This window comes from Hemiscyllium ocellatum, chromosome 16, assembly GCF_020745735.1.
Source record: "Hemiscyllium ocellatum isolate sHemOce1 chromosome 16, sHemOce1.pat.X.cur, whole genome shotgun sequence".
NCBI lineage: Eukaryota > Metazoa > Chordata > Chondrichthyes > Orectolobiformes > Hemiscylliidae > Hemiscyllium > Hemiscyllium ocellatum.
The window spans coordinates 57633818-57660052 of NC_083416.1; the positions used below are offsets into that span (position 1 = coordinate 57633818).

General features: G+C 41.8%; 1 protein-coding gene across 7 annotated transcripts in view; it reads right to left on the bottom strand.

The window, feature by feature from the left end:
• The window catches only part of LOC132823441 (organic cation/carnitine transporter 2-like), a 332707-nt gene that overhangs the window by 219540 nt on the left and 86932 nt on the right, over positions 1–26235 (bottom strand). For all 7 annotated transcript variants that reach the window (XM_060837299.1, XM_060837300.1, XM_060837301.1 and 4 more), the window contains 4 exons: positions 21366–21492; positions 8156–8256; positions 5409–5623; positions 1658–1840 (listed from right to left, as the gene is read on the bottom strand). In XM_060837299.1, coding sequence (XP_060693282.1) covers positions 1658–1840; positions 5409–5623; positions 8156–8256; positions 21366–21492 — 626 coding nt within the window. The remainder of the gene's footprint in view (positions 1–1657; positions 1841–5408; positions 5624–8155; positions 8257–21365; positions 21493–26235) is intronic.

The window sequence follows — 26235 nt, forward strand, 5'->3', positions numbered from 1 at the left end:
GAAGTGGCAGCCCCTTTAGTTAGTGGAACCAGGGTCGCAACTTCTCAATCCCAATATAAGTATGAACCAGGGATTCCAATAGATTTCAAAAAGTCTGGGAATCTTTGAATAGGCTGAAAACCCAATTGGAAGGGAATTCTGTATGAAACACTCTGTTAGACTTCACCACATTGAACTATTTGTATAGTTAATAGGCTAAAGTTATCAAATTGTCCTGTATAAACTTAATAATAGAATACTTTACTTATAGTGTTGGAATGTCGTTAAGAAGTCTTTAAGTTGGCATTTCTTTCACTATCAAATACAGAAGTGTACCTTTAGGGAAGTTCAAACACAAGAGCAAACTGGGTTTTTAGTTAGAATACATTTTCATTCAGTTTCCAGTGAGTCTGAAATAGCAGTAAACAGAAGTCAAAACAGTGGTACTGTCAAGAACAAGGTTGTTCACCCTCTTTGTGCACACATTTTATCTCTCACTCTCTGGGGTTGGGGAGGGAAGATGGTGAGCAAACTTCAGAAGGGGAAGGTTTGGCGTAACAGGAATTATGAATTTCAGAGAAAAAAATATCGAGCAATGCATGAACAATTTGAAATAAATGAGTAATTAATGAAAATAACCACTCATAAATATCGAGTGGCAGAACTAACTCATACTTTTTATTTACCTTTAAAGTTAAGAAGCCAAACTAGAGATGGATTAAGCCCCAAAGAAATCATCGCAAGGGAAAAGGGTGGAGACTGGGATGAGCTAAGGAATTACTTTAATCTAAAGTTCAGAATGGTGCTGGAAAAGCACAGGAGATCAGGCAGCCCTTCCTCCTGATGGAAGGGCTTTTGCCCAAAATGTCGATTTTCCTGCTCCTCGGATGCTGCCTGACCTGCTGTGCTTTTCCAGCACCACTTTAATCTCGACTCTGATCTCCAGTATCTGCAGTACTCACTTTTGCTTAATCTAATGCTCATTTTGTGTTCACCTTTGTCGGTGTACACTGTGAGTTTGCTTTGGCAGAATTCATTCAAAAATAAGGGTTGGAAACGGGAAGCATTTCAGTCTGGGTTTTTCGCTCCACTCCCAGACTGCATTGCAGATAAATTTTTGGAGATGGTTAAGTCTGCCTCTGGGTCACTCCCAAAGTTCAATCACTCTCTTCTCTTTTTCCTTTTCTACTCGTGCACGCACTTGTTCTCTTTCCCACTCTCTGTATTTATATCTCTTTTAATCACACTGTCACTCCCTCTGTCACTCGCTCATGAACCTTGTCCACACCCCCCTCCCAGTGCACCTATCATCATCCCACCTACCTTCCCCCCCCAATTTATCATAATTATCTCAACCCCCTCCCCCTCCCAAAACATCAACTATTCTGCTCCTTGGATGCTGCCTGACCTATGCTTTTCCAGCGCCACGCGTTTTGACTACAGTTCAGTCATGACCAATATATAATCACAGATCACCACAGCTGAAGAAATGTATGACTATATGAAAATTTGGAAAGGATAGAAGGTTCATTCTAATGGGATTTGAAGTTGATATGTGAAGGTATCAGAACCGATGGTACAAAAAATGCCTAGGTTTTATGAATGGTCTGAGGGTGTCAGAATACTGCCAAAAATCCTTAAATTAGGCCTACATATAGAAGAAAAACTGTTATCTTACCAAGGTAAAAAAAGTAAGGTGAGATGATACTGCCCAGCCTGGAGGCCGTCAAACATACTCCAACACTTGTGTTTCTTATCACAGTTGCATAGAGTTCAGCAGTATAGGTATAAATTATGGCAAAAGCACATGTGTTTGCTAATTTTCCAATCATCACCAGCATTGTAGCGAGTATTGAAATACCTAGAAAAAAAACAATAAGCAACAGTAAGCTGAGTGAAATTTGCATTGGTTTACACATGCCTATCTGTATTGTGCTTTGAACACAAGACACATCGGCTGATTTTCCTATTACGGTATGTGGTTCTGGTATGCCACTTCACCAGCTTGGAATACACATTGGGAATTCATTCTGAGGCCCCCCATTAAGTAAAGTAATGGATGAAAAGTCATGCGCCCACAATTTCCTGATGTATCTTGTTAACACAAGTTTGGGCGAGTGGAACTAACTGACTTGTTCTTTTAAGGAGCCAGCTAAGATTCAATGGACATTCTTCTGTCATGCAACTACCCTAAGATTCTAGAAACAAGTGCTATAACATTGGTAGTATAATTAATTAACAATGTGGAAATGAGACAAATTGAATAAAGGCACTTCAACCATTTTTACCAGGTCCAATAAAATTGATAATCACAATAACAGGCATTTATGTAGCACCTTGTAATGAGAAAGCCTCAATCTGATTCACAGAGACATTTAAACAAATACACACTGAACTGACGTGGAGAAATTAGAAAAATATTTCTATGGATAGGCAGCAGGATTTAGGGAACAAAATACAGGCAAGCAAACAATGCAGAATTATTCTGGAGAAACTCAGTAGGCCTGGCAGCATCTGTGGAGAGAGAAATGGTGTTAAAGTTTTGAGACTGGTATGACTCTTCTTCAGAATGTTGGCCTCTGGGACAGGGAGTGAGAATGGGATACAGAGAGGAAGTGGTGAGGCTATAGAGAGAACTTTAACTTTAAGGCATTGGGGACTGCTAGTCAATATAAGTCAGCCAGGGCAAGGGTAATTGACCTGAATGGTGTGATAAATGAAATAGGCAGAAGAAAAATTATCTAAAGATCATCAAGGGTATATTTTGGGAAGCTGGTCAGGACAAAAATTGAAGTATTTAACAATGCCAGTGACAAGGAATGATGGCTTTGCTCGTAGAACATAGAACATTCCAGCGCAGCACAGGCCCTTCGGCCCTCGATGTTGCACTGACCTATGAAACCAATCTGAAGCTCATCTAACCTACACTATTCCATTCTCGTCCATATGCCTATCCAATGACTATTTAAATGCCATTAACGTCGGTGAGTCTACTACTGTTGCAGGCAGTGCATTCCACGCCCCGAAAGAAACTACCTCTGGCATCTGTCCTATATCTATCACCCCTCAATTTAAAGCTATGTCCCTTCATGCTAGCCATCGCAATTCAAGGAAAAAGGCTCTCACTGTCCACCCTATCTAACCCTCTGATTATCTTATATGTCTCAATTAAGTCACCTCTCAACAGACCATAGATGGTCATTCACATGGAATAAAAATTGGTCTTTGCAATGAGAAGGCTGCAAATGTGACAGACACCACCTCCAGGTGACAGTATGAAATAAACAAAAGCAGAAATTTCTGGAAAAACTCAGCAGGTCTGGTAGCATCTATAGAGATAAATCAGAGTCAATGTTTCGAGTCCAGTGACTCTTCTTCAGAGGTTTGAAACATTAACTCTACTTTGTCTCCACAGATAATGCCAGACTTGCTGAGTTTTCCCAGCAATTTCTGTTTTGTCTCTGATTTCCAGCATCCACAGTTCTTTGGTAATCTTAGTTCAGACAGAAGGAATGCACTTCCACAAAAAGGGTCCCAATGCTATTCTAAAGGAATAGGAAGTAGCAGTCAGCCTCAAAGATGGTGCTAACAGACTATCTGTGTGGTCCAGGACTTGAAAGCCTGGATTATATCCTGTTTTGCATGTGAGTGTTGAAGTCAGATTATGATGTTCCAAAGGGTAGCTGTCTGAGCAATGGCACTATACCAGTGACCATCCATGGATAACCTGGAGATTGGATGAGGGAGTGGTGATGGGGAGCAGCAGATAAGATCAGCAAAAATGCAATACATGGGCAGATATTTCCTGTGGCCTTTTGTGGTGAGCTAATGTTGCAGGCGTGATGGCCATTTGGCATCATGGATGATCATTATTTAGAAATACACATTAAGAATCTCAGCTCTAGATCAAATAAGAAATCAAAGGCATGAACAGTATGGTTCAGCCAGAGACTGGAGGAGGCTAAGAAGGAGGAGGGAATCAGTATTGAGCACTTGGTGAGGTTGGAAAATGATTACTTTGACCTTCCTCATCTTTACCTAGAGGAAATGATGGCTTGTCCAAGATTGATTGCTGAACAAGCAATGTGGTAACATAAACACCAGTGACAAGGTTGAGCATAGATATGAAAGCTGACCCCAATTTTGTGGATGATGTCAACCATGAACTAATGAGGTGGAGGAAAGTCTGGATGAAACCTTGGGTTGTTTTGAGGTGAAGCTGTGAGGTGCAAAGTGAATGATATAAATTCTCAGGTTATGATCAGATTAGACAAGAGCGCAACAGTGCATCAGAGACACTGAAAGCTCATGGATTGTTTGGCTTATGGCTACGTAGAGGATGGGGAAGGTCAGGAAGAATAATACACCACTGTTATACTCTCAGTGAATGTTGAATGTGACTTTGCTTACAGCAGTTTTGGTCATGGAGCAGATATTAGGTTGTCACAAACATGAATTTGCAGCAAAAATAATCATAAATCCTAAAGGAGAAATACATTTGATGAAGGCAAGATTAGATGGTAATTTGCAAGGGTAGAGAGCTTACTGGAGATACTTTAGAAAATGGAAACAAGAACTATGATTTTTGAAAGGAGTGGTATCAAGAAAGAAGGAATTGAAGCCTAAGAAGCAAAGCTGTGCATTCAGGATAAACATATGGTTTTCCTCAAATAAAGACAAGGCTTCTTGCCAATAGACTTCTTCCTATACCATTAGACATCTTATGGGCATGTCTATCCTTAAGTGTCAGCCCTGTAAAACTCAATGGATATCAGAGTACATTGTGTTCACGGCACTGTTCTCCCAAGAAAACAGATGCCTGATCTATTTGCTGATGTAAACCAGTAGCACAAGTTACATCAAGGGCATTGTGAATGCATCATTAAATTCATTAAAAAAATGCACAAAATTTACTGCTTCACGTGGATCCTCTGTAGTTATGTGACATGCAGTTAATGGTCAGATCATGAAAGCGGTATACATCATGGAGGTTGGGTGTGTTCAATGCAAGAACAGCAATTTGGATTCTTTTGATGTTGTTGAATCCCAATTTCCATTTTGAATAGGCCTAATGTTTGAATACTGTGGCTGCCAAATGGTTGGAGAAGAAGCACATAGTTAAGGGGGTAGATCATTGCCAAACATTTTCAGACACTATCATGATTTTTCTACTAGGTGGAAGAGCTGAAACTTTGGCCAGGATCTCATCTTAACAACACGGCTAAAGGCATTGAAGTTCTGATGGGTGAGAAAGAGGAGAGGAGGTCTTAATCGGTTTGTGGACTAGTGCGTCACAGAGTTCTGAAGAACAGTCATATCGGACTTGAAATGTTAACTCTGTCTCATACAGATGCGGTCAGTCCTGTTGAGTTTCTCCAGCATTTTCTGTTTTTATTCAGGACAATTCCAGATGCAACGTAAACATTTACTTGAAGGTATGAGCTGGACAAAGAAGAGGACAATTCCACCAAAAAAAAGTGAGCCCGAGAGGCTCAACTTGCGAGAAAACTTCTGGAGGAAAAACCAAGCTGCCAGGTTGGCCGGAATTTCGATGGCACCAGAGATGAAACAATTCAAATAGTCATCACCATGGAGATTGGGTGTGTTCAAAGACAGACCATAGTATCCAATTGCTAAAATGAACCTGCAACAGAATTACAAATGTTTCTTGTAACACTGTTCTTTAAAAATATACTGTCCAGTTTTGTTTAGCTGGATTTTCTCTTTCAATCATTCACATCAGTGTCACCAACTGACCTGTCTTGTGTTGCTACTGTGACATTGTTTTTGCTACAACCACTGACTGTGGTAGAACATTTATTACATTGACACAATTAAGTAAATGCAATTTAATGCATAATTACCTCAAATTCTCCACTGCCATCATGACACAATGGGCAGTTCCTCTGCCTCACCAGGAAGAAAAAGATAGACGAACATCTTCATAAACATGATATATTTCACATGTTGAATGCCAGTTCCATTTTTGAGGATTACAGGCAAAACGGAGAAATTGAGAACAATAGTAAAAGCAAATGAGGAACACCTGGACAACTGAACTCCAACAGTGTCTGAGATCTCTGTGCTTCAGGGTTACATCTACAGAAAATATACTGATTGATACATTCATTCAATATGTATTCAGACTCAGGAATTCCCTCCTAAAGGAGTTGGGATGGGTTTCACAGGGGTTGGGGATTGGGTAGTCAGATCCAGTCGGGCAAGATGCTGGCAGTTGGGGGGAGCAAATCAGGTTCCGTGGTTGAGTTGGGATGGGTAGGAGTCAGGTGTCAGGTAGGTGAAAGGGTGTTCTCAGGTCCCAGGGCATGGATATTGGAATCCAGAGCATGTGCTGGGTCTTGAACATGGGTGTTGACCCCTTGGTGGGGTATCAGGTTCCAGGAATAGGGTATGTCAGAGCTGAGGTGGGGTATGTGGGGTCAAGGGAATGGTGTTGAGTCTCCTGTGGGGGTCTCAGTTCCTGGGGTAGGGTGTCATAGTTGTTAATTTCACTGGAGACATTCGAACAATTCCAGGTACAGAGGAATTACCCAGAGGAAAGTTAAATTTCCTGGAAAATTAATTCAGAATCTGCTGTGATGGGATTCAACTGAGTCCCTTTTATTTCACGGGCACAATGACTGTCTGGCCAACGGAAAATCTGCCTCAATATTTATTTGTCTGTGAAAACTGAATTTCGCAGGTTTTACATCTGTAGCTAAATTGAGGGGACACTGTGACCTAAACTTGACATGACTAAAAGTGTAGCAAATTGAATTTGAGGAAAGAACATGGAATCCACATTGTTTTCTAGCAGTAAATTTAGAAACAATTCAAACAAGGAATCACAGAAACACAGAAAGAGGCCATTTGGTCCATTTTGTATGTGTTGGAATTAGTCTAATACAGGCCCTATAGTACAATATTGATTTTCGAGGTGTAGTGTGAGAAGACCATAAACCAGAACATTTCAATTTCTGATTTCCTTCATTTTTTTACACTTCATTGTTCATTATGTAACCTAGAATGAATTAATCATTGTTAAATATTAAAATAAGTGTAAGGATTCCTAAGATTTTCAATTGAGGCTTACACAGATTCAGATTGAATGAATTAATGATGCATGTGCTAATAGTTTGTGATACTGTGGACATTATGAGGTGAAATCTTTCCAGTTCAAGGACGTCAATTCAGATTTGTTCAGCTGACTATTTTTTCTGGTTTAATATCATAATTGCTATTAGTCCCTCATGTCTGATAAATCTTGCCACACACTGAAAATGTTGAAATGAGATGATTTCAATGTTGAGTTGGGTCCCGACAGAATTCTAATCCAATTCTGACACAGATCTTGCTATTGTCCAAATATCTCAGAAATCTATAAGATTCCATGCATTGAGTTTATATCAGCAGAATCTTATACAGGCCTGAACAATGTAGACTATGGTAAGATTTGTTGCAGAATCGGATTAGGAGTCGGATGAGACCTATATCAACAGTGGAAGGCACTTGTTACATTTTTATATATTTGCTGGTGGCAGGCCAGTTTCTCACTAGGCAATGTAAGTTGTCAATTAAGGAGGAACTATAGTTTGTTAATACCTGATTAACAGTACAACTCATCTCACTAGCATTCAACATTTTAGCTTACCAAGCTGAAAACTAAACAAGCTAGATATTGAAAATCCTTGACATGGAAGGATTTTGCAGGGCAGCTCCGGACTAACTGATTACACAACTGCCTTTTAAAGATGGCACCTGGGCCAGTAATGTTGATCAATTCTGGGATATCCTGGCAGTAGCAAGTTGTTGCAAGAATGATCCATGGTAAAATGAGATTACAATCGGGCATGAAGGCACCATGGCAGGGGTTAGGAAATTAATGAGGTGAGTTTAGTGAGATATGACAAGAGCATTCTCTAGGCCTCACAGTGAAAAGTCCTCCAAAACCTCAGTGCAACTGGCATTAAGCAAAAGAAATGTAAGATTCAATCCTAAATATCCTTTGTTCAGGAAGAAAACAGAGAGGTGGGATAGTTTTCTATAGCCCTTTTGTGTTGATCCATCACTGAATCCTTAAGATATCTATGAATGACCCTCATGATATCCTGAAGGCAATGGACAAAAAACATGTATTTGATAAACATATTTGCTTTCTCTTAGATCTAATACTTACCACACTATAAGGTTTATAATGGTGATGCTTCGAATGTTATGGGTTTTTATCAAGTGAGTAATTGAAAAAGACTTTATATTTTTATCCTTTATATCTTCAAGCTAGGAAAAAGAAACAGAATTTTCAATATGATTAGAAAATATCAACATTATCTATTGTTATTAGTTTGTTTTGAGTGTGGCTGATCCAGAAGTCAGTTGGCTGGACGGATGAATATTTGAGCTCTATTTGCATTTGTTTCCTGTTGTTGTGGTGGAAATCTTTCTAAGATACTTACCTCTAACAGTATAATTGACAAAAGTGTAATATGCTGAAAATGTGTTGCTGGAAAAGCGCAGCAGGTCAGGCAGCATCCAAGGAGCAGGATGGCTTGTAATGCATAGTAATGCTAACAGTGTGGGTTCAATTCCCACACCAACTGAGGATCCCATAAAGGATTCACCTTCTCAACCTCTCCCCTTACCTGAGGCCTACTGACTCTCAGGTTAAACAACCATCAATTGATTCTCTCTAATGAGAATCTTGGGAAGACTATGGCATTTTTCCTTTTACCTCAGAGTTGGAAAAGTTCCAATTCATTTGATGAATGTTTCCTGATTCTGCATTTTAATTCAAAATAGAGCACAGAATGACTTCAAATATTGTGCATCAGAATCAATGCTTAGAATTCAGTAACTCATTGAAAATGGTGCAGTACAAACTCTCTCCATGGTGATTTTTTTTCTTTCCCTTCCTCCATCACATATTGCAATGACTCAACATCACCTGGAGGTGAGAAAACTGGATCTCAGCACAGACATAATAAAACCCTAATTTTATTGATGTGTTGCTGCAGCACAGTTCATGATACTGGTTCAATTTTCAGAGAATATTATTCACATCATATCATTTTCAGTGTGTGCTTGGGCGAGTAAAGATTTTTCTGGGTAATAGAAATTGAAATGATAAAATGGTCTCACTTCAGATTGTTTCAATACAGGTAGAAGAGATACAAGCAGGAAGTAGAAAACTAATCTGTACTGGCTTGAGAAAATTCTGAACATTTGAGCTCTATTTGCATTTGTTTCCTGTTGTGGTGGAATTCTTTCTAAGATACTTATCTCTAACAGTATAATTGACAAGAGTGTAATATGCTGAAAATGTGTTGCTGGAAAAGCGCAGCAGGTCAGGCAGCATCAAAGGAGCAGGAGAATCGGCGTTTCGGGTATGAGCCCTAAGAAGGGCTCATGCCCGAAACGTCGAATTTCCTGTTCCTTGGATGCAGCCTGACCTGCTGCGCTTTTCCAGCAACACATTTTCAGCTCTGATCTCCAGCATCTGCAGTCCTCACTTTCTCCTTGAAGAGTGTAATATGATCAGTAACATAATGACATTCGCAAGTGACATGTATTTTTAAATCCTAAATCTTATAAGGGGAGGGGACATTTTGTAAATGACTGTGGCAAGAAAAGTCTTGAAACTATTGATTTGTAGTAACTGCAATTTTGCAGTGTTGTATTTGCCATGTGGACTAACTCTAGGCTTAGGAAGAAAATCTTCACAATATCATTTGCTTATCAATATGATTTCAATCATAGAATTAATCATGTACCTAAATGTGCGTCTTTTAAGAAAATGAAGTAGCTACTTTAACATATCATTGGTTAAAGAGCAATCAAAATTAGAATTGTCTTCGGTTCAGTTTCCCACTCTGTGGGTAGTTTAGCTGAGATGGAATTATAGTGGGAATGAGAAATAATTTCTGTATCTCCGGGAGAAATTATTTGGAATGGCGATTTTGTGAAATTGATGAAAAATAAATGCCTGGAATTCAAGCAATGAACTGCAATTATTGAATGAATTGGTGAGTATAAATATCTGCTAAAACAACATTGTCTGAAAGTATGAGAGTTATGTGTGATGAAGCAAAAGGAAAGCCCCTAACAACTGTGCAGGGCACAGCCTATTCTTGGAAATCATGTGAATTTTAGAAGGCCAGGCTTTTGGATGTTTGCCCAATTATTTTCCCAGTAGCAGTCTCCGCCCTGTATGCAGTGCACAGCACAGTACAAGGCATTACTCAGCACCGTTAATCATTTACAAAAAAAGAAAACTTACAACTTTCTTGTTGTAAGGGCTACAATTAGAAATGCTCTCTCTGGATGTACTTTTGGAGATAGCCTCTCATAACTTCCTATTTTATACTTTGCACAGTTAAACAGTCTTTCCCAATCTCCAGTATTTTTATAACTAATAAACAAAAGTTTTGAAAGAAAATGTATAGAAACCACAGGGCTAAAAATTTAACTGATCTAGAGAATAACACGATTAACTTATGCTCATTCAAGACCATGCAGGCAGCCTGGTAATTGTAATGATAGCTATGTGTAGCTTAATGCTAATCACATTGCTGGGTGGCTGCATTTCTCAGCAGTAGGCATAACTAGAGCCAGTTAAAGCTAGCCTGCATTGCACTGCACTGAAGATGGGGTGGAAGTCACTGTGGAAAGGTTTTCAAGATGATGAATGGAAATGGTGCAATGGGCTAGAAGATTCAGGTGAAACCTGCAATGAGGTAGAATACAGAAAGAAGTCATTGGATTGTACACATGGCAATAACCGTTCATTGCCAGGCCTTGGCAGAAAACCTATTGTCACTGATAAAGATGATTGAACAATCCAGTTCCAATTTGGCACAGAGCTTTGGATAGAGATTCGAGACCATTCTTTCCAAAGTACAGGTATTAGGGACCTCCATTAGAGCATTATGGGCCATCATGGCTCCATTCTCAGTTTCCGTAGTAGCACAAAAAAAATTACTCAACACAGTGGGAGACACAGACTGTCAGGCCCCCTCAACCTTTAATCGACTATCCTCCCAACCACCCAACTACACCCTCAACTCCACATTACCTTCCTTGACCCCCAACTATTCCACCTGGCTGTTTTACCACATCTAACCACACCAGCCCCTGATGACCTAACCACTCCTCACTGCTCTCCTCCCAAGGAAGCCTGACTCGCTCCTTATCTGATGACCCCACCCTATCTGAAGACTATCCCTCCAGCCACAAGATTGCCCCCTTGATCCAATTAATCACACCCAACACCTGTCAATGTATTCACCTCATCCCAGCGCCTGCCATTTCATCCACCTGGGATGTTTATTTACATCAGCCAGCATACCCATTTATCAACATATAAATGTAAAATTAGGTGCAGGAATAGGCCACTCAGTTTCTATAGCCTGCTCTGCCATTCAATAAAATCATGGCTGGTCTAACTCACCCATACTATTCACTTACCTCTACATTTACCCAACCTGCTCATTCACTCAACCATTAAATAACATTTAAGAATACCTTTAAAAAGGGAGCATGTCCATCAACTCTCCCCAACATCCCAACCTTCCCCAACTCCCCAATCCTCCCAAACTCTAACCTTCTGTGCCAAAGTGCCTCAATGAGTGGTTACTCCATATTTCCAGAAAAGCGAGGCTGAGAAAACATGGCAAGAGATTGAACCGCCAGTGGACTGCTTGATCTGAGCAGCAGTCCAATGATGATTAGACTCTTGACGGATTCAGAATACATGTTCAGAAGTTAATGGTCTTCAAATTGTTTGTCCTGTTGAGCAGGTGACTTGCTTCTGTCAGTGGCTTTGATGAAAGGAGGAATAGCCATCTCTAAGGGTTATCCCGTGTCCCCTAGGATCTGGTCACAGACTTGGAGGTGGAAGTGAAAACCTGTGGCTGCCTTGCCTAGCAAAGGATAAATGAATCAAGGCAGATAGGACAGCCTACGCGGAGGAAACTCTCATATAATCACCGATCAGTTGATCATTGAGAGAGCTGAAATGGTGAAAAATATCATTGGCTTAGCTTAGTGTTCACATGTGAGCAGAATCCATTATGAACCTTAGGAGCTCCAGCAATTGCTGTGAAGCCTGTACTATAATGGGGTTAACATCAGAAATATGGAAAATGATAATGTGTACTGATGTATCAGGCAATGTTGGAGTCACATGATTAAGTAGAAAGAACCAGAAGGGAGCTGGAGCTCTAACCTACTACTGATAGAGTTTGTGTACTGATTGAATCGTAACTTTCGAATTCTTCCACAAAATTCCATGAACTCTAGCAGCATTAGTTTTAGAGTCATAAAGTCATAGAGATGTACAACATGGAAATAGACCCTTCAGTCCAACCTGTCCATGCCGACCAGATATCCCAACCCAATCTATTCCCACCTGCCAGCACCCGGCCCATATCCTTACAAATCCTTCCTATTCATATACCCATCCAAATGCCTCTTAAATGTTGCAATTGTACCAGCCTCCAACACTTACTCTGGCAGCTCATTCCACACATGTACCACCCTCTGTGTGAAAAAGTTACCCCACAGGTCTCTTCTATATCTTTACCCTCTCACCCTAAACCTATGCCCTCTAGTTCTGGGCTCCCTCACCCCAGTGAAAGGACTTTGTCTATGTATCCTATCCATACCCCTCATGATTTTATAAATCTCTATAAGGTCACCCCCAGCCTCCAATGCTCCAGGGTAAACAGCCCCAGCCTGTTCAGCATCTGCCTATAGCTCAAATCTTCTAACCCTGGCAACATCCTTGTAAATTTTTTCTGAACCCTTTCAAGTTTCACAACATTTTTCCGATAGGAAGGAGACCAGAATTGCACGCAATGTTCCAACAGTGGCCCAACCAATGTCCTTTACAGCCACAACATGACCTCCCAACTCCTGTACTCAATACTCTGACCAATAAAGGAAAGCATACCAAATGCCTTCTTCACTATCCTATCTACATGCAACTCCATTTTCAAGGAGCTATGAGCCTGCACACCAAGATCTCTTTGTTTAGCAACACTCCCTAGGACCTTACTATTGAGTGTATAAGTCCTGCTAAGATTTGCTTTCCCAAAATGCAGCACCTCACATTTATCTGAATTAAACTCCATCTGCCATTTCTCAGCCATTGGCCCATCTGATCAAGATCCTGTTGTAATCTGAGGTAACCCTCTTCACTGTCCACTACACCTCTAGTTTTGATGTCATCTGCAAACTTACTAACTGTACCTTATATGCTCGCATCCAAATCACTTATGTAAATGACAAAATGTAGAGGACCCAGCACCGATCCTTGTGGCATTCCACTGGTCACAGGCCTCCAGTCTGAAAAACAACCGACCACCACTACCCTCTGTCTTCTACCTTTGAGCCATTTCTGTATCCAAATGGCTAGTTTCCCTGTATTCCGTGAGATCTAAACATGCTAATCAGTCTGCCATGTCAAACGCCTTACTGAAGTCCATATAGATCACATCTATCACTCTACCCTCATCAATTCTCTTTGTTACTTCTTCAAAAAACTCAGTCGAGTTTGTGAGACATGATTTCCCATGCATAAAGCCATGTTGACTATCTCTAATCCGTCCTTGCCTTTCCAAATACATGTACATCCTATCCCTCAGGATTCCCTCCAACAACTTGCCCACCACCGATGTCAGGCCCACTGGTCTATAGTTCCCTGGTTTGTCCTTACCACCCTTCTTAAACAGTGGCATCACGTTAGCCAACCTCCAGTCTTCCGGCACCTCACCTGTGACTATCAATGATATAAATATCTCAGCAAGATGCCCAGCAATCACTTCAGTAGCTTCCCACAGAGTTCTTGGGTACACCTGATCAGGTCCTGGGGATTTATCCACCTTTACTCCTTTCAAGACATCCAGCATTTCCTCCTCTGTAATATGGACATGTTGCAAAATGTCACCATCCATATCCCTATAGTCTATATCCTCCATATCTTTTTCCACAGTAAATACTGATACAAAATACTCATTTAGTATCTCCCCCATTTTCTGCGGCTCCACACAAAGGCCGCCTTGCTGATCTTTGAGGGGCCCTATTCTCTCACTCATTAGCCTTTTGTCCTGAATGCATTTGTAAAAACTCTTTGGATTCTGCTTGATTCTATTTGCCAAAACTATCTCATGTCCCCTTTTTGCTCTCCTGATTTCCCTCTTAAGTATACTTCTACTTCCTTTATACTCTTCTAAGGATTCACTCAATCTATCCTGTCTATATCTGACATATGCTTCCTTCTTTTTCTTGTCCAAACCTCCCTTTCTTTAGTTATCCAGCATTCCCTATACCTACCAACCTTTCCTTTCACCTTAACAGGAATATACTTTCTCTGGATTCTTGTTGTCTCATTTCTGAAGGCTTACCATTTTCCAGCTGTCCCTTTACCTGCGAACATCTGCCTCCAATCAGCTTTCGAAAGTTCTTGCCTAATACCATCAAAACTGGCCTTTCTCCAATTTAGAACTTCAACTTTTAGATCTGGTCTATCCTTTTCCATCATTATTTTAAATCTAATAGAATTATAGTTGCTGGCCCCAAAGTGCTCCCCCACTGACACCTCAGTCACCTGCCCTGCCTTATTTCCCAACAGTAGGTCAAGTTTTGCACCTTCTCTAGTAGGTACATCCACATACTGAATCAGAAAGTTGTCTTGTGCACACTTAACAAACTCCTCTCTATCTAAACCCTTAACTCTACAGCAGTCCCAGTCTATGAATGCTTGTTTCCCATCATTGAAAGGGTGATAGCCATCTGCAAGAGGGTCAGAAGATCCGTAGAACATTCATTGGCTACCAGATATGTATTTGGACCTGCAAACCATCACTGTGGCCATGTGGTGCACAGCATCAATGACAAGGCAAGAGGAAGATGAGGCACCTTGATTGCTCTCCAGGTGCTCCTTCATCTCAGGGGGATATGGAAGTGGCAGCAGGCACACACTGAGAGGAAGACCATCTGCCAGAAACCCCAGGAGCTTCATCTCAGGAAACTCTGGAGGTGCCCTGCCTCTTTGTTTTCCCATCACCCCACTCTCTGTGGCAGGTCAGGCTGAGGACGGTGCACCTGTTTCTGTGCAGGAAACTCTCAGTATGCCTTGAAAGGATGCCTGCTAAGGCAGGCACAGTCACTAGGAGGCAGCAGTCAGTAGGCTCCCACCACCTCAACTGTGGATTTTGGCAGCACCTAAAGGTAAGAGTAGGCAAAGAAAGAAAATCATGATTTGAGAGCTTATGGTGGCATGGGTTCTCTATGTTATATGCAGCTTGTCTGCACTTCTGTAACTAAATATTACAGTTACATTGATGTAATAATTCTGCCATCCCATTATGTCACTACATGACTTTATGAAGTGAAAAGAATGGAGCATTTTCCATCACAAGGAAATGCTGTTCCTCCATCGAGCTCACCTTTTAGCGTCTGACATCATTGCAATGCCTGTGCCGAAAGTAATTGTCATGACGCAAGGATCTAACATTTAGGAATTGTGGTGAGGCTTTCTGAGGTTTTTGTCAGGGTGACTGACTGACCTGAAGAGGGCAAAGTGAGGACACTGGGCTTGGGATTCTGACATTTCAGACACCTCACACTTTATATAAGTAACACATACATGTGGCAGGGATCTGCAGCGTGTAGGAAGGAAAGATTTTTCCCTTGGCCTGGAATTCTATAGTCATGTCAAAAACTCCCAGTGTATGAGGTAGACAATGTACAACACAAGATTTGAAGGAATGGGAGGAAAAGGTTTGGATTTGTGAAGCCCATAGAAATGGAAGAACATTCACTCATAATGTTAAGCCATTACAATAGTTCATTGCAGAAGATTGTGAGGATGGCGAGGCAGAAAGTCAACTAGCCTCATCAGCATGATGCAGGATGCATGCTTCCCAAACTGCCCTTCTCTGCTTCAGGCAAGGCTCATCATCCTGCTTCCCTCTAGGACCCCGTTTGCAAGAGTACACTTGGTGCTGCAATCACAGTCATGTGCAAAGCTCAAAGGCTAGGTTTGTGCACACGGGTTGACACTTCTAACTGATCACAGTGCCAGTACATTAACATTAATAAAGAGACTCCAGTTATTAACAATTGTGCAAAATGAAAAGGTTCCCAATCGATGAGTGACATCCTAAAGAATAAACAATGTTCTTCTAAATAGCTGGTTTTCAAACAACAGAACAGGAAAGCAAACTTATCTACGTCAATCAATTGCCCAAGAATCAATTTGCTACAAAGGTTGTCACAGTCCTTTTGCCCATTTTCCTGGCTTCTTCTTGTCTATGAGTGATATGCTCACCCATGTCAGGGTTTTCACCTCCACCTTCCTCATTGGAGGACCCTCTCACTCCTCATTTCTTCCAGGACATCTCCTTTCTGTTGAGCGAGGTTGTGGAGGGTGCAGTACACTGTGATGATACGGTGTACCCTCTACGATATGCTGCAGTCCACTGGCTGAGTGGTCGAGGTACTGGAATATCATTTTCAGGCCACCTATGGTATGTTCAACAGTGGTCCACGTGCAGAGTTTTACTTCTCCTCAGCATCAGTTTGAGATTTCCTAACAGGTGACACAGCCAGGGGTTGAGAAGTAGTCCTTGCCTCCCAGTAACCAAGCCTGTATTCATTGAGGGGCATTGAAAGATGTAGTTCCCGAGATATCATGCACTGATCTAGTGTATTTGGTGAAGGTGGACACAAGTGATCTGCGCATTTCGGTAATGAAATGACTTTCTGTGAACAAACATAGCTGGCTATGATGATAATATGGGTACAGCTGTGAGATGCCAGCTATGGCAGCAAAGCCAACTGCCATGACTGCTTGACTTCCAGCATGAAAGAAGTGCACAGCTTGGTGCACTTTAGTTAGGTGGTCATCAGTAACCTCTCAGATACATCCATGAGTGTATGCCTGAGAAATTTTGCAGACGTCCTTAGTGGCTTCCTGAAAGGTGTCAAGAGTGTGGTGCTGGAAAAGCACAGCAGGTCAGGCGGCATCCAAGCAGCAGGAGAATCGACGTTTTGGGCGTAAACCCTTCATTAGGAATTCCTGAAAAGAGCCAATTGCATAAAAGTTGAGGGCCGTTGTTATCTTCAAGGCAACTTGCACAGGACTTCTACCAAAACATCAGGACTGCAGGTGTCCATTTGGCAGCTGAAAGGTGTAGAAGACATTGACTTTCTGTCAGTTACAGGTAGCTGCATTGACATGTGTGGTTGCAGTTTCTGGCCAATGCTTGCTACAGTGAGGCCCGTTCTGCCCGCGTGTTAACCCTCTGCAGACTGGACTGCAGCTGGTAGCATCTACTCTGCTCGGTCCGATGACCTGCAGCAGCAAGATCACCAGCAGACCGGGAGGATTGATCTGTGCCTATGGGCTTCAGAAGAGCTGTGAAGTTGGTAATTTGACATAAACAGTCTTCCCTCTGTACAAGATCCACCCTGCAATTTTGTTCCATGATACTCTTGTTAAGTCCTTCACCTAGCACTTGGCCTTTTCATCAAACATCATGCATAGCATGAAAAGCCCCACTTTGTATGTTTTCAGAGGACGTTTTTTTAAAAGAAGATTGTCAAGTAAATGGAGCCAGTCTGCATAGGTCTGGGTGCTTAAAGTGTATCAGTGAACCTTAAGGAAAGTTGCAGGATAAACCCTTTTAAAGTTGCCTTGGCACATTAAGCCACTGCTGCCTCTCCCCCACTCTTCCTGTTGCTTGGTTGGAGATTCCAATTGAATCTTAAGAGCTTGCAATACTTGTTGGCCTTAATGGCCTCTGCCAATGGTTAGATTGTGGGTTAATTGCCTTCATTCTTTCACCCCTGGCTTCATGCATTTCTGAGATATCACAAAGTGGAAATCTGGCTACATTATACTTTGGCTCCATGATGTTATGGAATCTCAGAAAGTGATGCAATGAGTTGTGCTGATATTATTTATGAAGTGAGCCCAGCTGACCATTATTTGCCATCCATGAGACAGATGATTAACTTTCAACTGGCCTGAAAATTTGTGTTTTAACTCTCCCTGTTCCAAAAAAATGTATAGTTTTCCCTCCCACTTTGAGTAAAGCCTTTTTGAAACTGAAAGAGATTTATGAAGTTGTTGCAACTGGTAAAGTTCCAGTTCTATGTTTTTTTTCCTATTTCTTATTCCCTGAATGACTTGTTATCCCTGATACACCAGTGATGACGTACCCTTTGCCCATTTTGGCCAATCTCATTCATGTCTTAATTAACTTCCCCATTTTGCCTCTGAGCTCATCATTGGTGCTTTTCCCTTCACGTTTGAGGTCACCTTCACATTTTAGTCTTTGAGTCTGTTTAAGGTAGAGATTGATAGAATTATAGAATCTCTATAGTGTGGAAGCAGGCTATCCAGTCCATTCTGACACTTCAAAGAGCATCCCATTCAAACCCACTCCCTTCTCTAATCCCTGTAACCCTACACTAACCACGGCCACCTAACCTGCACATCCCTAGCCACTATGGGCAATTTAGCATGGCCAACCCATCTTGCCTGCACATCCCTAGCCACTATGGGCAATTTAGCATGGCCAATCCAACCAGCCTACACATCCCTAGCTACTATGGGCAATTTAGCATGACCAATCCACCTAGCCTACACATCCCTAGCTACTATGGGCAATTTAGCATGGCCAATCCACCTTGCCCGCACATCCCTAGTTACTATGGGCAATTTAGCATGGCCAATCCACCTTGCCCGCACATCCCTAGTTACTATGGGCAATTTAGCATGGCCAATCGATCCTAACGTGCACATCTTTGAACTGTGGGAGGAAACCTGGCCTCCTGGAGGAAAACCACATAGACACAGGGAGAATGTGCAAGCACCACACAGGTAGCCACCAGAACTTAGGTCTCTGGCACTGCCAGGCAGCGATGCTAACTACTGAGCCATCATGCTGCCCCACATAGATATCTGATTACAAATGATTCACGGGTTTGTGGGGATGGTCTGGGCAAAAGTCAGTGAAGTATTTTGCCAGCCATGATTGCATGGAATGGCATGCCATGTGTTACAGGCTGAATTGCCTCTTCCTGTTCCTGTGTTTGCACACCAATACCTCCACTGTGAAGTTGCTTAGTCTCAGACCCTGATATACCAACTCTCATCCTAGCACATTTAATTTTCCCCACCCAGACACATTTCTATACTTGAGCTTCTCACAACAAGGTCCACTCCCTGGACACCAATCACTTTGTGACTCCTCCTTTCCAGCTATGGCTTCAAACTACCCAAAACACGACAGGAACTGTTGTGCTGTGCACCTGTCTGCACTCCCCCGAACAGGCATTGTCCAATTTCCTGGACTGAATGTACCCACCCATGTCCCACTGATACTCCCTCCCCTTTGCTGTTTATGTTCTACCATGTCCTTCAGCCATAACCTTCCTCTTCCCTTTAGTCATTTGGGCTATATGGACTCAGCCTACTTTCCTCTCCTTTGATGCCTCAAATGGACTGGCCAGAATATGTACAGGAAGGATGTTCTTGAGGACTGAGGAGGCCAAAACCAGAGTCGCAGTCGAAATATACAGGTTCAGCTATTTAGGACTCAGATGAGGAGAAATGTTTTTCACACAGAGGGTGGTGAATGCCTGAAACAGGTTGCCAGAGGTAGTGGTACAATTTAAGAAACATTTAGACAGGTACATGGATGGGATAGTTATGCAGGGATATGGACCAAATGGAGGCAAATGGGACTCGTTTAACTGTGAAAACTGGAAGCCATAGACCAGTTGGGCCAAAGGTTCAATGTAGACATTTATGAATCAATGACTCTGAGTGATAATCATGTAGAATTCTTTGGCTCAGAAAATGGTTGAGCCCAAAACGCTGAATATTTTCAAGAAGGAAATTGATTTAGTTCTCAATGCTTAAGAGATCAAAGCATATGGGTTGAAAGTGGGAGCAAGATAGAATGGATTGAATGGTTAGCCATGATCATATTGAACTGCAGAATGGGCTGGAGGGGCCAAACAGCCTATTTCTGTTCCTATTTTCTGGGTTTCCCTCATTAATTTACCCAGAAGTAAAACATGCATTTATGGATGAAAAATGGAGGCTGACTCCTAAACATCAGTAAAGCAAATTCTGCAGGAAAAGGGAGATTGACTTGAGTGCTGAGTATATACAAGAACAGATGGAATTGAAAATATGACAGGTCACCTCATATACCAGGACAAGAGTCAGAGACAGAGATGATGGGGGAGGGGATCTGATGGTGCCAGTTCAGAATAACATTAAAAACTTGGGTTCAATCTTTATTCTGGCTGACGTAAAGCAGGGTGCTTGCCTCCTCACCCTATCCCATAGCAAAAACCACAGAACAGACCATGGTTTGGTGAACCTTAAATAATCAAGAATGCCAATCAATAATTGTACCTAATAAACAGGTAAGATATAAAGTACAGCCCTGGGGCTATATTGAATTATTTGTAGTTAGGTTAAGATGTTTGGCTTCCATAAGAGAAAGAATGAGAGAAAGTTCTGTGTCAATGCAACTTGCTTATGCAATTGTTGGCACTCATTTTAAGAATCTCAAGAATCTTAGATCTAATGACCTTGTGTTGAATTCTGCTGGAAATGTGCATTTGCTTTTTGGTGAAGGTGGAATGGGGCTTTATTGTGAGAACCTGGATAGCTAAATACTATCTGGATAGCTTGGGGTGGTACGGTGGCACAGTGGTTAGCACTGCTGCCTCACAGCGCCTGAGACCCGGGTTCAATTCCCGACTCAGGCGACTGACTGTGTGGAGTTTGCACGTTCTCCCCGTGTCTGCGTGGGTTTCCTCCGGGTGCTCCAGTTTCCTCCCACAGTCCAAAGATGTGTGGGTCAGGTGAATTGGCCACGCTAAATCGCCCGTAGTGTTAGGTAAGGGGTATGGGTGGGTTGCGCTTCGTCGGGTCGGTGTGGACTTGTTGTGCCGAAGGGCCTGTTTCCACACTGTAAGTAATCTAATCTAATCTCAAAAAAAAAATACCCTGATTATTTAGACTCATATATGAAAAAGAATTGTCATGTGGACAAGGAGATAGCTGACACCTACTGAATTCTAACATAGCAAAAATGTATTCAATGCATTTAGTGCAGAAAGGTGGTTAAAAAAGTTGCTCAATTATAGAGCCAGATGAAGGATGAAGGGCTTATGCCTGAAACATTGATTCTCCTGCTCCTCGGATGCTGCCTGACCTGCTGTGCTTTTCCAGCACCACACTCTCGACTATGATCTCCAGCATCTGCAGTCTTCACTTTCTCCTAATTAAAGAGCAGGCTTATGTTAAAGAGCTGAAAGAAAGAAAATGAAACATATGCAAGTATTATGTGTGCTAATACCTCCAAATCACTGAAGAGCACCTCTGGTAGAGTGGTACCATTTTTCTTTGCAATGTGATGGAATATTGCTTCTGCCTCTTGTACCCTCCCCTTTGACAGCAGCCAGCGTGGAGATTCAGGAATAAACCTGGGATTAAAAATGTTATTTTAATAAATGAAAATTGCATAAAGGACTTGCAAAGATACTATCAATATTAAAATTGTATTTAGTAACATACAAACACGTAATTGCATTCAAACTCAGAACCAGCAATGGCCTTTTTGATGTGGAGTTTGCCATAAATTTTGGGACAAACAGAAATATTTGGACAAATGCATCATGATGAAGGGTTTCCAAATTTTGTACGTACTCAAACCATAACATTTAATTTGGGCCATGCTTGCCTTGCTCACGGTTGGAGAACAGGCCACCATCACTGGCCAGTAGTGGGCCCTTTCTGAGAGTTAGGAGCTGGGAGCTTACAGGTCGCACACCTAATCAGAGACTGGCACCTCCTTAATGATGCCAGTGGGAATGCTGACAACTGCTGCTAATGCCTTCTGGGCTATGGTAGGGGTTGTCACCAAATCTCCAGGTGCAGGTGAGTGAGGAGGAATGTGAGTTTTAAGAAATGGGATGTCAGAGAGTGTGTCAAGAGATAAGAGACAAGGTGGTTTCCCATGGGCCATCCCTTCCTAATGCCAACAGGGTTTTCTGATGATCTTTGGGAAGCATGGGAGAGCCGTGCAACTCTCAGTTAATCACTACGCTACTCATAAATTCTGGTGGGCTTTGGGTTAATTCATGAATGAACCAAAATGGCTTCCTGCCATGCGTGGATAAATTGTACACACTGGACACTTTAATTCTGTGAAGGTTTGAGACCATCCATAGACTGATACACAACCTTTCCTGAGACTTAGTAGATCTGGGCTGCTTTAGTTTCCCACCATGACATGATAGATCCAATTTAACACAATGTGTGTGTGTGCTGGGGATGTTAGTAATGCTGCAGCTTGATAAAAGTGAATAATCAGAATATATATTGCTTAAAAAAAGACACGAGATTAAAACTTTTCATCTTGACTCATGTGATCTAGGGTACAAGAAACAGACTTGACCCAAAAAGACACTGTTTTACACAACATGAGGGGAGGGTTGTGTTTGGCTGGAGATGCAGCAAGAACAGTTAGCTATTAATCTTAATTCTCAGACCAGGCATGGTAGATTCTGATTGGTCAGGGCACTACTAATGGAATGCAGCAAAGTTTGGCTGAAACATTTAAGTCTGATTTCTTTTTTGCTGACGTGATTCAGAAGGGCAAGTTCAAGCAGAGAATTTCGTTATCTTATATTTCCAGGAAGAATCACAGGAAAATTCTTTAGTAATTATGCATGGCAAACAAGAATAAATCCTCAAATAGCAGAACTGAGGAAATATGAATGATGCTGTCAGTTGAGGAAATATAAATGGTGCTCTAATACAGGAACCCCTGAGGCCTAATGAAAACATCCAAGCTCTCATCAACAAGTTATACATTCTACAGGCAGCTTTCCCATTAAATTGACAACAAAAATCTGTAGACACAGATTGAAGTGCTGCATACAATCCTATGGAAACCACCAATGAGAAGGGAGGACCAATGTCCAGAGAAAGCGAGGACTGCAGATGCTGGAGATCAGAGCTGAAAATGTGTTGCTGGAAAAGGGCATTCCTGAAGAAGGGCCCATGCCCGAAACGTCGATTCTCCTGCTCCTTGGATGCTGCCTGACCTGCTGCGCTTTTCCAGCAACACATTTTCAGCAATGTCCAGAGATCCAGGATATGGTCAGGGACAAATTATATGTTTTACAGATCCAGGATATAGCAAGAAAGAATGAGGCTCCCAGCCTCATTCCTGATGAAGGGTTTTTGTCCGAAACGTCAATTTTCCTGGTTCTCGGATGCTGCCTGACCTGCTGTGCTTTTTCAGCACCACTCCAATCTCCAGCATCTGTAGTACCCACTTCCGCCTAGGAAAGAAAATTGCCTGAGTCAACAGGAAAGCTGTCCTTGGCTAAGGAAATATTAAACGTCTTCCAGTTGTTGCAGTGGAACAATTGCCTGTTATGTCAGGGAAGACACATCTGTGAAAGAACTAATGACATTCAATTGCCTCCAGTCAAAAGTGATATTCAACCTCACACTGTCAGGAATGGAAATAAAGTCAACAGTTTTCAACAAACATTCCAAGGCCAAATAAAAAGCATTCTAGGAAAGTAATGAACCACCCAGAACAGCTGAATTTGGAAAGTCAAAGATGTAGGGTGGAAGTGGGTGGGTGGTAAATGTATTTATATATGCCAATACATAACACTAAAAATGAGAAATAAAAAACACTTTGAGGGGGAATGTTGTTTTGGGGTCTGAAAGGATTAGTACCAAAGAATACCTGAAGTATCACTCACTATGAAGGTGTCATTCAGGTCTGGTGAGAAAACAGTTTAAGATCTCAAAGAAATTAGACCTGCCATTTAAGTCCTCCTCATAGTCTCTGTAGCAATGCCATCATATCAGCTTGTACTTAGTTACTATCAATGCAATGAACTACATTTTGTTTAAGGAAGGGTCTCCTTTCGTTAGACCAGCAAGTGGCTTTTCTCTATCACATCTGACCAAACAAGCCCTGCAGATCCAAACAAAGTGTGAGCAGCAAACATACCTTGCAGCAGTGACGGCGGTGAGGAGAAAATGGACCTGATGACCGACATCCAAGGCATCATGCCAGCACTCCACAGTGGGCTGTGGGGTGGCTCAGTGGTTAGCACTGCTGCCTCAGAGCAGCAGGGTCCCAGGTTCAGTTTCAGCCTCAGGCAACTGTCTCTATGGAGTTTGCACATTCTCCCTGTGTCTGCGTGGGTTTCCTCTGGGTGCACCGGTTTCCTCCCACAGTCCAAAGATGTGCAGGTCAGGTGAATTGGCCATGCTAAATTGCCCATAGTGTTAGGTGCATTAGTCAGAGATGGATGGGTTACTCTCTGGAGGGTCGATGTGGATTGAAGGGCCTGTTTTTAATGTTGTAGGGAATCGAATCTAATCTAATCTAATCTAATACCCCCGACAAGCAATAATGCACACAGCCTACTACGACACAGTGAACTGTTGTAAAGATTCTCATACAACAAATAAAGTGAATGTTGAGAGGGTGTCCCCACTTGTGGCAGAACCTCAAAAAATAACTGAGAACACAGTTTCAAAGTAGGGGATGATCCAAGAGAGATAAGGAAAAATAACTTCTTCCAGGATTGTTGGTCTCTGGAGATCTCTTCCATACAAAGCATTGGAGTCAAGGGCATGTTGGATATGTTTAAGCCTGAGTTATTTATTAATAAGGCACTGGCTGTGGGGAATTGACAAGAAAGTACAGTTGAGGCCACAGCCAGATTAGGGCTTACTCCTGCCCCTATGCATGTCCATTTATATATTGGTTAGCTGGAGATGAGGAAATCAGTGGGAGTAGTGACTAGAAATATTAAATTAACATCCAATTGCAAAGAGAAAAATGATAGAATGCTGTACTGATGAAGAAAAGGTGGAAGGGGAAATTGGCATTTGTTTTTAAAGTAAATGTGAAAGGACTAAAGTATTTTTAATAGAATATATGAAAACTACATGCAGATTTCAGATGTCAGGATAAGTAAAAACAATGAAATTTCAAGAAGAGGACCTATGAAAATTATACGTAAAATAATATTTTTTTCAAAGAATGACATGTGAGAGGAGAATTTAAGTGTATAACATGAGAAACTAAAATCAAAAAGGACTAGTAACTTATTTTACAAGTTCCAGTGAAAACAAAATTACTAAAGGTCAGGTGAGACTGCTGAGATAAGAGAATTGTCAACTTGTGATATTCAGTAGTTCTTCTGTCACAGCAGGACCACAGGGAGGGCATTCTCTGTAGATGAGCAAAATAGAGTTCAGACTCACAGGCTAGTCCAGGTCTTGCTTAGGTCAAGCAGGTAGGCCCGGGTGAGAGGGAGTGAAGGTCAGAACTCATGTGATGGGTGCATGAAATACCTCAGATACCGTAGTGAGGAGAGGCCCCTTCGACATCACTTCCTTGCTTTATACTCTTATTAATCCTTGCTTTATACTCTTATTAATAGTACTGTATACTCTTATTAATAGGGCCAATGATATAGTCTGACACCTTTCATGAGCTGTGCACAACCTTAATCCAGAATGCTTGCCATATTTTAATGGGAGGCTTGGACACTTGGTGTCACCCTTCTTCACTGTGACTAAGAGCCTAGTGGCAGTGGAGGTAGGTGGTGAGGGGCACCTTTAACGTGGTCAAAACTGTCCACTTAAGGAACTAATTTGAGAGAGTGGACTGGAAGTGAAATGCCTATTGGCAGGGATGGGTGGTGTGATATTACACCATTACTATGGCACCAGATTCCATACCACACCTTTGACCGACCACCTGGCCCAGGGTATAAAGTTGTTGCCTATGTTTCAAGTGACTATTCAGTACGATTGTGTGCAGGAAAATGTCCAATGTTAATAACGGAGACCTAATTTCAGTGATTAGAGTCCAGCTGGCTCAACATCAGTGGCAAGAAATATTTTAGAGATTTCTCGAGGATAACAAAGCTAAATATAAAGAAATGAAAAAATTCTCACTGCAACTTTTCAATGTTCCATTAAACATGCTTCTAGCACCCTCTGCTGGAATATAGTTGCACATACAACCATCCACATACAACACAATGAACAAATTGAATTTATTTGTAATGCTGACCTATCTTTGAGTGCTTTATACAGGATGTTGGAGAATCTGAGTCAGGCAACAGAAGATGAATTAGGATGGGCTATACGTGGTGGGAGTGGGATTGGGTACACAG